General features: G+C 39.3%; 2 protein-coding genes across 2 annotated transcripts; one reads left to right on the plus strand and one right to left on the minus strand.

Moving 5' to 3' along the window:
• The first annotated feature begins 3,533 nt into the window (after positions 1-3,533).
• On the plus strand, positions 3,534-4,830 carry LOC140819586 (uncharacterized). Its single transcript, XM_073179738.1, has 3 exons — positions 3,534-4,279; positions 4,390-4,541; positions 4,694-4,830. The coding sequence occupies exons 1-3, from the start codon at positions 4,009-4,011 to the stop codon at positions 4,802-4,804; spliced, it is 534 nt and encodes a 177-aa protein (XP_073035839.1). The 5' UTR covers positions 3,534-4,008; the 3' UTR covers positions 4,805-4,830.
• On the minus strand, positions 4,704-10,168 carry LOC140819587 (protein PLASTID REDOX INSENSITIVE 2, chloroplastic-like). The gene is made up of 3 exons (XM_073179739.1): positions 9,819-10,168; positions 9,631-9,729; positions 4,704-5,189 (listed from the first exon to the last, which is right to left on the minus strand). The coding sequence occupies exons 1-3, from the start codon at positions 10,026-10,028 to the stop codon at positions 4,998-5,000; spliced, it is 501 nt and encodes a 166-aa protein (XP_073035840.1). The 5' UTR covers positions 10,029-10,168; the 3' UTR covers positions 4,704-4,997.
• Positions 10,169-14,243: the final 4,075 nt, after the last annotated feature.

Consider the following 14,243-nt stretch of genomic DNA (forward strand, 5'->3'; position numbering starts at 1 on the left):
AATCCATTAAACAAGAAGGAATTTAAAATTACCATATCATAATAAGTTGAAATTTTATAAAATTAAGACACCTCACTATTTAACATGAATTGGGTGGCAATAATAAGTAGGGAATATTTTATTCAATAAAATTGGATTTTGTCCCCCAAACAAAGATATTTGCCCAACTTCACCATTTAATGCCTTGAAACTCAAATCCCCAACAGCTCACATGGCTTGGTTGGACCTGAATTTTTTGGCATGTGGGTTCATGTTTCTTAATTTTGAAAGTAAAGTTTCCATTAACTCAAGTTGAATAGACATAGGAAGTAAAATTGAGTAATTATTATTTCAAATACTTGCGATTGACATGTTCAATGACAAGTATAGGATCTAGGTGATTTGTATAGATACAAGTTATTCTTCATTATATGGTTTCTCAAGAGGTTTTGATCTAGGCAAAAACTTGTGTGGGACGGTCTCACGAGTCGTATTTTGTGAGACGGGTCTCTTATTTGTGTAATTTATGAAAAAATATTACTTTTTATGCTAAGAGTATTACTTTTTATTGTGATTATCAGTAGGATTTATTCGTTTCAATCATAAAGATTCGTGAGATCGTCTCACAAGAGACCTACTCTTTGATCTATTCCCCTTCTCAAATATTGATTTATAAACGAATAAGATGGTCCCGCCTCGTCCAGTACTATTGATGCAATCCAAAGAATTTTCTCTATCACTGTGGTGACAAGGCATGAGCTATATTTGGGGTTACCAACATTTTCTTTAAGGAGTAAAAGGATTCAATTTGCTGGGTTACGCGAAAGATTGCTAAAAAAAATTAATGGATGGGCTTCGAAATTTTTCTCTGCAGGTGGTAAAGAAACTCTCATTAAATCAGTATTACAGGCTATTCCCTCGTATGCAATGTCTTGTTTCAAGCTGCCCATTTCATTGTGTAATGAGTTGGAACAATGTTGCTCTAATTTTTGGTGGAACTCTTAATCAGCTGGTGGGAGTTTGCATTGGGTTCGGTGGAGGAACATGTGTAGACCAAAGCAGTATGGTGGTATGGGATTCAGGAGCCTCCTTGCTTTCAATAGGGCTCTCTTGGCAAAACAAGTTTGGAGGATAATCAATGATCCTTTATCACTTATGGCTCAGGTTCTTAAAGCGCGTTATTTCAAATTTGATGATATTATGACTACTCAGTTAGGGTCTAATCCTTCTTATGTTTGGCGATCCATTCTGTGGAGTCGAGACCTTATCCATAAAGGATTATTGTGGCGAGTTGGGAATGGTCTTCGAATCAAAGCCTACTCTGATAGATGGATACCCAAGTTAGCTTCTGGGATGAGTTCTTTATGGAGATCAAATGAATCAGTGTTGGTGCATGAGTTGATTTCTCCAGATAGAACGTGGAACGAGAATCTGGTACGCTCTATTTTCCCATCTTTTGAGGCAGATAGAATTCTGGAAACACCGCTGCGGATTCTGGATTCAGATGATATTAGATATTGGAAATGGGGCACAAATGGTCTCTACTCAGTTAAATCTGGGTATCTTCTTGAGACTGGATGCTTTCGTCCTCCTGAATCACAATCTGTCTATAGCTTAGAGAGTTGGTGGAAAATGATATGGAAGATTCATATCCCACAAAAAATCAAGATATTTCTTTGGCGAGCGAGCACTGATTTGTTACCTACTGAAGGAAACCTGTTCAGGCGACATATCCATGCTTCAGGTTGCTGTTTTTTCTGTGGTTCGCCGGATGCCACGACAAGCCATAGCCTCCTCTTTTGCCACAAAGTTCGTGATGTCTGGAAAGCTACCAAATTTGGTCTTGTTTAAAGAAAGGCAAGCTACTGCCATTCATCCTTTGTGGTTTGAGTTTAATGAATTATTTTTCTTTAGCTGAATTTGAGCAGTTTGCTGTGATTGCATGGGCTGTATGGACAGATTTGTGCAAAATCAAGCACAATATTCAGTTCACGAACAAAGAAATTAAGGTAGATTGGGTCTACTCTTATCTTGAACAATTTCAGAATGCTCGTATTGCTTATTGTGTTACGTCTGAGTCATCAAAGATTGTTACAAATGATAAATGGGAGCCTCCCCCCATGGGTGACTTACGACTCGACGTGGATGCAGGTCTTAAGGAGAGTCTTGGTATCTGTAGTGTAGGTGCTGTTATTCGTAACCACCTAGGTAAGATTTGTGCAGCCTCTGCATATTGTTTTCGCTTCACAGGTTCAGTGGTAGATGCAGAGCTTTATGCAATACATTTCGGCATGTTGCTAGCTTTGAGATGCGACTTCCATAATGTGCGAATATTTTCAGATTCTAGTGTTGCAGTCAAGATGGTGATTTCGCCTTCGGTTTGTCTTAATCACCAAGGAGTTTTAGTTTCCAACATTTTGGATCTTCTTGTTCATGGCAGATTTTTTGGTTTTAATCATGTTAGCAGATGTGCGAATCGTGTAGCGCATTCTCTCGCTCATTTTGCCTTTTCCCACCCTTCACCTTTGTGTTGGGTTGATGTTTTGTACCCATCGTGGCTGATGGATGTAGCTTCTTTGGATTTAATCTAATGATTTAGTTTCTTCTCAAAAAAAAAAAGATGGTCCCGCCTAACCCCTATCGCGGTATTTGTGGCTTTGTAAAAAAATTCATAATTTAATATCAGATTTGAATATCGATATTTTAATATATGACAAACATAATACTTTTTTTTTTCCTTTTTTTAGAAAAATAAAGAATATACCACACACATAATTTTCCAAAAAATCTCCTCAAAATACCCAAAAGCAATCTCGAGCATCCATCAACAATTTTTTTGCCCAATAAATGTGGCATTCACAACTAATTATGCAGCACTGACTGAATAACAATTTTTTGTATCAATTGATTCATAAAATGATATGATAAATGATCTATAACATGAGAATAATAGAAAAAATATACATAATATCATAACTATTTTTAACTTGTGAAACACAAACCAAATAAGAGTGGAATAAAAATTAATTAATAATAATAATGTTTTAATCTAACCATATAATAAAAAAATCATTTTTTAAAAAAATTAAAATTTTCGGTCAGATCGAGTTGGACCTGATAGCTGACCCGAAAAAAATGATCGGGTTCGAAAAAAATGATCGAGTCGGACCCGATCATTTTTTTCAGCTATCAGGTCCAACTCGATCTGACCGAACCCAAAAACCTCACACCGAAACTTAATTTTTTCGTGTTAACCATATTAGATCGATGAATCGTGTCTGACCCGATCATTTTTTTCGGGTCAGCTATCAGGTCCAACTCGATCTGACCGAACCCAAAAACCTGACACTAAAACTTAATTTTTTCGTGTTGAACCATATTAGATCGATGAATCGCATCTGATTTTGACACCTTTGATATATCCCATCTTGTTTGAACCATCCAAAAGTCACTTATATTTTCAAATTGTCGGTCGAACTAATCCTTTCTCATGGCCGTGGTTACCTAAATATTCTTCTACAAAAAAAAATAATAATAAAATCAATTTTCGTTGACTAATCCACGTCTAAATATTGACAATTTCCAAGATCACATCCATTGAAATCCAACCACGTGGAAGCAAACTCCATTCGGCTTAGACAGAACAATATTTCAGCATGAAAAATTAAATAGAACACAAACGTGTAACCTGAAATGGTATTAATGGGTTTCTCTACCATACCAAAATATATTAAGTGAAAATGAACCATTTAAAAATATTTTAGAATGAAGACATATTTTTGTCAAAATTATACAAATAATGGGGGCAACCAATTTCATTCCACTGCTTATAAAATTACAGGTTGATGATGGAGAGACTCATTTCCTGAGAAAAAGGACCATTTGTCTCCTTGCTCCCACCCTCTCTGCATCTCTCCAATTCCTTCAAATTTTGATCAAATCTAACAAGCATTTCCAACAGAAGAACAGAAACAGATCATCACAGGTTCTCAGAGAGAGAAAGCAAAACATTTTAGAGGGAGGAACCCGATGGGGAATTGCCAGGCGGTGGATGCTGCAGCAATATTTATACAGCATCCAAATGGGAACATGGAGAGGATGCACTTGCCAGTAACAGCTAGTGAAGTGATGAAAATGAATCCAGGGCACTACGTTTCAGTTATCATTCCATTGCCGGTTTCTGGTGGCGGACAGGAGATTGCAAAGGACAATGACACCGCTCGTTTCACCCGTGTTAAGCTTATCCGGCGTAGTGATATTCTAGTTCTCGGCCGAGCCTATCGGCTTGTCACTACTCAAGGTTAGCTTATGCATGATCAGACTCTTCTTCTCTTATTGATATGGAATAGAGTTTCTTGAATTTTATTGGGGTAGTGTAGTTGTAAAGTTTTCAGTTGTTCTATGTTGCAGAGGTTATGAAAGTACTGAGAGCAAAGAAGCAAGCAAAGTTGAAGAAAAAACAAGCAGAATGGAAAGACAAGTTATCGATGAATTCAGAAACGAGGAGTACCAACTGTACGTCTGCTGCAGGAACTTTAGCTTCTGAGAAGAGCAACGATCAGGTAAACTTTGTACATTAAGTTTTCAACATGGACTCCCATTTATTTGTTTCTGCAAAAATTGGAAGGAAGGAGTAAGAGTCAAGAATGCATCTTGATGTGTTTAACATTATATTCTTTTCAATGATTCTAATGAATAATCGGACGATTTTCAGGCTATAAGACCTGACAGGCATCAGCGGAGGTCAGGATCAACAAATTTGACCACAGGAAGGTCCAAATCATGGCGGCCATCTCTTCAAAGCATCTCCGAGCATGGAAGTTGAAATTGGTTGATGGTTCAACGGCATAATCTTGAACTCAAAAAGAAGATGAGTCATGAATTCTTTGTATAGCAATTTTAGAAGAGCCTAGCAAAATAGACTCTTTTACTCTTTTCTCCACTGCTAAAGCTAATTATAGAGCAAAATTGCAATATCCCAATAAAATATTCTTTTTTTTCATTGATGTACATAAAAATTAGTGTAATTTGGAGTTCCTATCTTTCCAATCCTGATCTACATTAGTTTGAGCCCACAATAACGAAGCTCGAGCTGCCGATACTGCTCCAGGGAGATTTTCCTCCTTTAGTGCCAGCATGATCTCTGTGAAAGGCTCCACCAATAATGTTCCAGGTCCCCCGTACTCATTATGCAAGAAATCACTGAATACCTGGTATATTACACGAGAATTACAGGCTCAGTGGTAATCTACTTTCGTTAGCCAGTGCAATTTAAAAGCACTAAGAAGTTATAGGTTTTCTCTAGCAGAATGCCAGGAAAAACTAAATTACTCTAGCTGTTTCATCAGTTGGTCTTTCCCAGCAGAAGGTGTTTTATTTCCTTCAAATTGATCATGCACATTTCCAGTGAGTATCGATTTCTGTTAGATTCTGAGGAAGACATAGACTCTCTGGGACCCATGTGATTCCAAGCAAATCATGCACAATGTGCATCACTTGGATGCAGCACAAAAAAACAGAAAATTGCAGCAAATGTGAAGAGAAATGAAACTATTATAATGAAAGAAATGCAAGCCCTGAGCGGCATGCCCTAGTTAAATATGTGAATGTAAAAATATATAACCTATAGGACAATTACACAAAAATACGATATGGTCTCCTAGGTTTTGAATTTCAGTTGCACCCAGTCCCAAGAACTTCAGGTTCTACTGCCGAGTCAAGGCAAACATGAATAGAACAAAAGGGGGGGACAAACAATGTACAAGGTCTTGCTTGTAGGCGTGTGAGCAATTACAGCACCTCAGAGCAGGGCAACTGAATTTTGCAAATATAGCAAGGTGTTGATGAAGCATTCTTTCGAAACTCAAAATTTAATCAAACAAAGAGAGGAGAAGAAGAAATTCAATACTGATGATACCGAATTTTCTCTGGGTCCAATCTGGTGAGCTTGGTCTTCGAACCTGCAATGTTTGAGCCAGGACAGATGGAACGCAGCTAATCGCACTGACGAGCAATAGTTCGGGGGCGCGCGGAACTTTTCTGACATGACCCCTCCGACGCTCAAGTCAGATATTGGCTCCAAGAGAAAACAGAAACGAGAAAATGTGGTGTGTAGAGTGGTGCTAACGGAATTAATGTGAGTGAATCAAACAATGAACTATACATGGGTAATTATAGGGGTTGAGAAGAGCAGTTACCATACTAAGAAGAAGGCTATTTATGGTAAGTTCTCCAGTAAAAGTAACTATTCTCCCATTCCTGCCAATCCGGAAGTATCCCGGATATTCTGGCAGATTTAACCATATCGTAAGATTCTCTTGTATTTAAAAATCACTCACGCACTTGCTATCTGATACGGCTCTTAGGATAGGGCCTGGGCACTCAGACGGGGTTGGATTTTAACTCATATACTTAATTCGGGCATTATCATACACCCCTCATGCATACTGAGACTTATATCAAATTCGCCCACATCGAAAGCCCGAGGCAGTGGGACTTCGTACGTAAACATTAGACTAATCTGACACCAGATCAAATACGTAATTAGGTCCCTACGAACAGGGCTCGACTGAGCACCTGTATTTGGCGGAGCCCCATTCCGGGGCTCGACCGAGCTCCATCCAAGGGATCGGCCGAGCATAGGGGCTCGGCCAAGCTCCGAGGCCCTTGGGCTCGGCCCGTGCTCAACTAATTGCAGCAGGTCCTCGAGAACGATTATGACTCGGATGCGGTTAAATATTGGAGACACCAATAGTACCTACCCTCTGCAATCTAAAAGAACTATTGAATTTTAGACCAGATAGTGTCTCTGATTGAGCCTTAAGTCCTCAGGTCTAACACTAGTGCGAAAAAATCTAGACCATTTACGGAGAACGATCAAGATGACAATCTAGGTGATCCACATTCCCCACAGCTGATAATTATTTGGTCGGCTAGGATCGAGTAAGGTAAGGATCCCGAGGCATGATCCAAGTCGTCTGTTCCCACTTGATCTGACGGTTCTCCTCTCCCCTGCCCTTCTATAAATATGGTCATCCACCCATTGTCATACCTCACACTTCGCCCCATTTCTCTGCCACGACACAAAGTATCTCCCGCCCTCCCGACGTCCACAGCTCGGCCAACCCGTCCTAAGTTCGATACCTTCTCGTTCCCAACTCTCTCCTTCTTGACTCCTTTGGTAAGTTCTTCTTCTTGTCTTAATTGTAATAATTTAGTTAAGAATGGCTGAAGCTATAGGCACTTCTTCCCCCTCCTTTTTTAAGACTTCAGCGGGCTATCCTGGCATGAAGGTAAGGCTTTAGCTCTAGGGTCTAACAATGTCTCTAGGATTAGAGAATTATTAGGATTGCCTTTGGAAATTTATATTCGGACCCTCGAGATCACAGATAGGGCTCATCTTCCACCCGAGGGGTATTATACCTTTTACCTGGACCAGCTAGAGATTGATCTACGGTTGTCGATCCCCAAAATCGTTCAATGCATTTGCGAGCACTATCTCATATGCCCCAGCCAACTAGCTCCTAATTCATTTAGCACACTTCTAGCCTTAGGGGTCTTGCTCAGGTATTTCGATATACCTCTCTCAATGGCCCCTAAACGTTTCGTGCAAGTCAAAAGAAACAAAATAGGTCGATTTTACTTATTGCCTCGGCCGAGTGTGATTTTCTAGATGGGAACCTTTCCTCTCATAAAGGTTGGATGAGCCGAAATTTTTACGTAGAGTATAAACAGCTTCCTTGGTGTTGTGATATGGCTTGGGCCGACCAGTTAACCATTAAAGATTCATCAGTACCTAGACGTGTCATCGATCTAACCCACTTCCTAGCTAGTACCTCGAAGAAGTGATTTGACATCAAGAGCTTGATCCATGATGATCTTCTCTGTAGATTTAGGTTCTGCAAGAAGGGAATCGAACTGGAGGGTGACATCATAGGTATATTTTCCCTAGCCTTTCCACTCTCCTACTGAAAATCAATATTATACTGACTTTATGTTTCTTTTTCTTCTTTGTCTTCCCATTCCCCCATTTTCCTTTTTTTTCAGAAGAAAGAATTATGAAGTCCGAAATGCTCCAGAGCATGAAGAGGGGAAAGCTGAAATCGGGGCTTCTTCGAAGTCTTCTATCGCTGAGGCCAAAGGAAAGCAGAAGAAAGTGCCCATGGAGTCCGATGGACAACCAATGAAGAAAACTTTTAAGGTTACTGCTTCGTCCCCCGACCCCCCAAGGCTCTGGGAAAGGGACTCACAGTTTTTCCACTGTTCTCGATAACCGCGACTTTGAAGAGGCCGACCCGGAGAAATGCCTCGACCACGATATTAAAGTTGAGCACATGATATTAACCACCTAGGAAGGACACCAACTTTTTCTTCCAATTTTACAGTTATATGATACTAATATTACACTTTTGTTTTTTTTTAAAATTTCAACACACTTTTATTTATTATTTTTTTTTATTTCAACAATTCAAATATCAATTTAGTCACTCCATTATTTGTCAAATTTCACTTTAGTCCATCAATAATGATAAAAAACTGTACACACACGGATCGTGTGTGCAGAGTAACTAGTGTTTTATTATGTACTATGGACCTACTATCTTCAATAGTCACATAACAAGTACAACAGTGACAAATATTTAATCAGATTAGCAAAATCCTATTCTCACTCAAAAGACCATAGGGCATCTTACAATAACCTTATAACAATTATATAGAATCAAGATAAATTCATCTAAAATAAATTTAATTTCATATGAATATATTTATCTTATCTTTCTTCATTTCTCCATTCAGGTATAGGCATCATTGATAAGAAAAGAAAACTTACATTGCATTAGTGTTGATCCTTTTCATCTCTTCTCTAATTTTTACTTTTGTGTTTTGTTAAGTTTTGCGCCCTGCATCTTTACTCATTATGTATCATCTTTATGTAGATCAGTAACACATTTCTTATCTTTTTCCGCAATTTCTGGGATGAATAACAGCTTGACTATACTGTGGAGAGACAATGTAATTATGACTTCAACCATCTTTCCCTTTACATTACACAGCTTAACAGTTAACATCGATATTGATTTACTTATTGACGACGTACATAAACCACTGCCCAAGCATTTGAGCAGCTCAGCCAAGTTAACTACGACACTCTAAACAAGCCAGCTATGTATCCATACATGTTACATATGTTCCCAATGTGACCCCTATCACTCTCTAGAATTGTATCAAGGATAATTTGTCACGTGGATTCTTGTATATGCATAAGATATAAAGCCGAGCTGAATTCCAGCCCAGTTTAATACTTCCTCATCGTTAGTTAGGTTATCAAAATTGTCACACCAAACCATATTCAGAAAATACCTAGGTCCCACTGATCAACACAATGAGCATGATTCTTCCTTGAGTTACATTAACCTAATTTTGATAATGCATTTTTTTGTTTCTTTTAAAGTTTTGACAGCTAATCTCTATGCTGCAGAGAGAGTCCTTTGACCTAAAAAACTTAAAACACCGTCCATGAATATTAGGCTCTGAAATATCATTGAACCACTAGCATTTCCAATTAAAGCCAGTATCCAACATAGACAACGGTAATTCAATACAAAACCATTGAACATATGAACAAATTAAGTAAAAGAAATCACAAATCACCTCAGCACAGACATTAACAACCCTTTGAAGATCATTTCCAAAAGTCTCCATTTCCTTTGAAAGTGTACTCAGTAATTCAGCTTTAAACTTCCGAGTCTCCTAAATTTTGTTTGCCAAATTACAAATTTTACTCAACTATTAAAAAAAAAAAAAAACTTACTGAAATTCATAGATATCGCTTGACTTACGGATGCTGCAAATATAGGGTCCGGGTCCGGATAAACGTACTGTTTCGGTGCACTTGCTTTTGTAGTGTATAAATTATATTTTGCTCGGGAAGAGGGCGGAGGTGTCCACCGGATAAGGCACGCGTCGCGCAGGATAGCGCTACCGGAAGCCCGACTTCCGGTGGGAGCCGCCGTTGGCGCACAGAGTATGAAGTTGCAGAGTGACGCCATTTCTGAGAATGCTAAAAAGAATCTAGAATGGGTGCAATACAAGGTGCTCTTGGGTCGGACTTTGGAAAATGAGGACAGGAAACTGAAAAGGGAAGCTGCAGAACTTTTGTTTTTATCACAAACAGTGAATATACGCACTGAAGAGAAGAAACAGAATAACTAGTGTAATGTCGGTTAGATCAGTAGTTCGGCGAGCCCATTTGTTACTTGTGTTTTTATTCATTTTAATTTTTATTTAATTATGATATTATATTTTATCTGTTTACGAGGTTAAGAGTAACTAAGATTTCGGTTAAATCGAATTAACCGACCGAATCGAGCCAATTCGAAAATTCGCTTCAGTTATTTCGGAAATTCGGTTTTCAAATTAAAAAAATTCGGTTATATCAGTTAATTCGGTTCGGTTACGGTTTTCAAAATTTTGAAATCGGTTAACCGAATTAACCGATATAATAAATATTATTATTTAATAATTTTTTTATTTATCAATTTTTATAAATATTTTAATTTTAAATTTTAAAATCGATACAATATGTATTAATCGTGTTCAAATAAAACTTATACATTTGTGGTGTGCGTAATTTTATCTTTTTATGCATATGTGTAAACTATAATGTTAAAAAAAAATTACATATATAATTAAAGTTAAATCACAATTTTTTTTTAAACTAATCGGTTAACTGATTTTAATTCGGTTCGTTTTCATCGGTTATGAAAATTAATCCGGTCGGTCGGTTATGGCTAATTCGGTTCGGTCGGTAACCAAATTGACCGAATGCTCACCTCTATACAAGGTACATAGATAAAGTCATTGGATATACAATAGGTACTGGTGATACCCCGTGAGAGCTCGGGTCATGGATGACCCGGGATATTAAATAGGATAACCCAAATCAGGTGAAATCTGCAGGAAGAGTTCTTCAGCGGCCGGGCAGGTGAATGCTCGAGACATCTTCTCTCCGGGTTGCCGAAAGCCGGGTTGGCGTGTCAGAACAAGTTACTCAAAAGTAGGCTATGAGCAACCACCTTACCCTAAGTAGTAAGTTGGTACTGAAAACAAGGTAATCATTATATTTCCCTCCCATAAATAGCAGGAATGTTTTACATTTGAGGCATCCGCATATTTTGTTTCTAACCTCTTGGCACTCACGTATATTCACACATATATAGCCATTTTCTCCTTCATCTTCACCTGTTAACTTAAACATCGGAGTGGCTACGCCGGATACCCCTTCGGCTCCCATTCACAAGTTCATTTCTTTATTTGCAGGTTACGGTGTAAGTCATATCATACAAATACATCCTTGCTCATTTTCCCTAAACAAAAAATCTTATCTGACTCGGTAGATTGCCCCGACCCAGCCTACCCAATTCACCCAGATATCATCAATTCTAGATTATAAAAGCACCGGAGATTCATGCCTATCAGACATGAGATAAGGTGTCGGGGCCTGATATCTACCGGACTTGAGAATAAGATGAAGGGGCCTCATGTCTCCCGAACTTGAGAATAAGCTGACAGAGTTTCATGTCTCCCGAACTTTAGAATAAGATGTCGGTGCCTCATGTCTCTCGTGCTTTAGAATATTTTTGTCGTTTAGTATTCTCGGGTAGTAGGGCTGATGTCATGATGACATGTGCCCTGGCATTTGAACGGTCTGAAATGTTTCGAATACCAAGAATGTGAACTGTCTGATACACCTCGATTTTTTCGTGCATGTCCTTTCATTTACCCGCACAATTTTCAAGATGCATCCTGGCCATTCGATTTGTCATTAGAATTTAGATCAACGATTGAGATCATTCCCCTTCGCCTATATAAAATGATGAACTATCTTCATTTGTCACTTTTAAAATTTCTGAATTTCTTCCCAAATTCTCTCAACTTCTCGAACGTGCGTCGCTCCTCCGTTCCGGCGATTTTCTAGTCAGCTAATCCTCCGTTCCATCACCCTTGTAAGTTCCCTTTCATTTTTCATTCAAAAATTATCTAATTCTACCTCCTCCACCTCTGGAGCAAATGCGCGAGGCTCATCTGGTTATGAGTCCACCGCGATGTGCATGTGCTCCGATCCGACCCCTTCTTCCCTAAAACGTTTCTTATCCCACTTTCTTCAAAAGCCAAAAAACAAAAATCCAAACCCTTCTCTGTCGGCCCTTCCTAGGCTCCAAAAAAAGGCAAGGGTAAGGCCAAAGCCCAAGCATCTAGTCCTTCTCACTCCGAGGCCCCTAGGATTCCCTGGTTCGCTTCAATGAGCAGCACACTACGCTCGGGAGCTGACGAGGAACTCCGGGCCCTGGGTACCATTCCTTCTTCTTTTCCCATTTTGATTCATGGCCCCTCTGATAGGGCCGATAACCCTCCGCCTGGTTTTACCAGATTTTTTCGGGACCAAGTTATAAATGGTCTCCGAATTCCCGTCCCCTCTTTCTACATCAAGGTTGCCAAGTTCTTTGGTGTACCTGTTAACAAGCTTCACCTCAATTCTTTCCGAATCATGGCCTTTACTTACATTCTTTTTAGGACGCACAATTTTCTTATCAATCCTCTGATTCTCCACTATTTCTTTGTCTGTCGGCTGGGAGATAATGTTTTTTCCCTATCTGCCCGGCTCAAATCTCGATTTCTTGATGATATCCCTTCTTCCCAGAAGGGATGGAAAGGAAGTTTTTTCTTTATACAACTCTCGGCTTTCCTTCCCTGCCTGACCGAGTTTCTTCCATCTCTTCCTTCACAACCCTCTCTCCCTAAATCTTATAAATTCGAGGAACCTTATACCCGAAGCCAAGAACTGGTGGAAGGTCAAAAATGACTGATTGGGATAACAAGTAAGACTCTAGTCTGACTATTTAAAGGATGGGTGGTGATACCCCCATGAGAGCTCGGGACATAGATGACCCGAGATATTAAAAGGATAGCCCAAATAAGGGGAAATATGCAGGAAGAGTTCTTCAGAGGCCCGGCAGGTGAATGCTCAGGACATCTTCTCTCCGGGTTTTCGGAAGCCCGGGTTTTCATACAATCTCCCGGGAGGCTTTCTACACGGACTACCTCGAAAACAACACTTCACTCAGTGCATCAGTATGGGAGGCCTTATGTTTGGCAATCATTACTGTCAGAACCACATGGGTTGGCGTGTCAGAACAAGTTTTTCAAAAGTATGGTATGGGCAGCCATCTTACCCTAAGTGGACACTAAAAACAAGATAATCATGGGATTTTCCTCCTATAAATAGCATGTATGCTTTACATTTGAGGCATCCGCATATTTTGTTTCTAACCTCTTGGCACTCACGTATATTCACACACATATAGAGCCATTTTCTCCTTCATCTTCACCTGCTAACTTAAACATCGGAGTGGCTACGTCGGATTTCCCTCCGGTGCCCATTCACAAGTTCATTTCCTTGTTTGCAGGTTAAAAATACATCCCTTGCTCATTTTTCCTAAACAAAAATTTTTATCGGACTTGGTGGATTGCAGGTTCCATAAGTTCTGCCTCTCAATAATCATGAAACTCATTAGGAAGTGTACCATATATTCTAAACAGGTTCCTCGTCGAATCAGCCGCCTAAAACAAGGATAAAGATCGCTCGAGCTCGATAATAGCATATATGATGTAAAAACAATGTTTCATTGACAAGGGCAGATGTCTATTTACACGGATGAGTGATCATACGATGATGCACTGAACAACCCTCTCTCAGACTGTTCAAGTGGTTCTCACTTATCGAGTGGAACAGTCTGCGATTATGGTGTACATCATTAGTCCTTTGACCCGAGACAATGTAGGGGCTATACGTACTAGCATGCAATTCAATCCGTTTACTGACTCTATTGAGGGTAATCAGGTGACAAGGTTGTGTGTAGTTTCGAAATACATAGGAGAAAATACATTGTACTCGGGGATTCGCCGTTTGCCTATGGTTGAAGATATCATTTGTGATCCGATGAGTTAATAGTGAGGAGTCTCTGACAAGAGCAAGAAATGTACTTTAGGGAAATGTTTTTTCCTAGTTGTATATATCATGCCTCTATTAGTACTCAAAGATAAATCACATCGTTATCGAATTTATATGCAACTCTCGATATACAATGGTTGCAGATTCGATCGGGACATGTGTTTTGAAGAGACCGTACTGTACGCTAACCATAACTAAAGGTTCTTGCAAGCACTATCAGTAATACCTAGAGGATTATGGGACCATAATACTA

Source organism: Primulina eburnea, chromosome 18 (assembly GCF_022965805.1).
Source record: "Primulina eburnea isolate SZY01 chromosome 18, ASM2296580v1, whole genome shotgun sequence".
In the NCBI taxonomy this organism is placed as follows: Eukaryota; Viridiplantae; Streptophyta; class Magnoliopsida; order Lamiales; family Gesneriaceae; genus Primulina; species Primulina eburnea.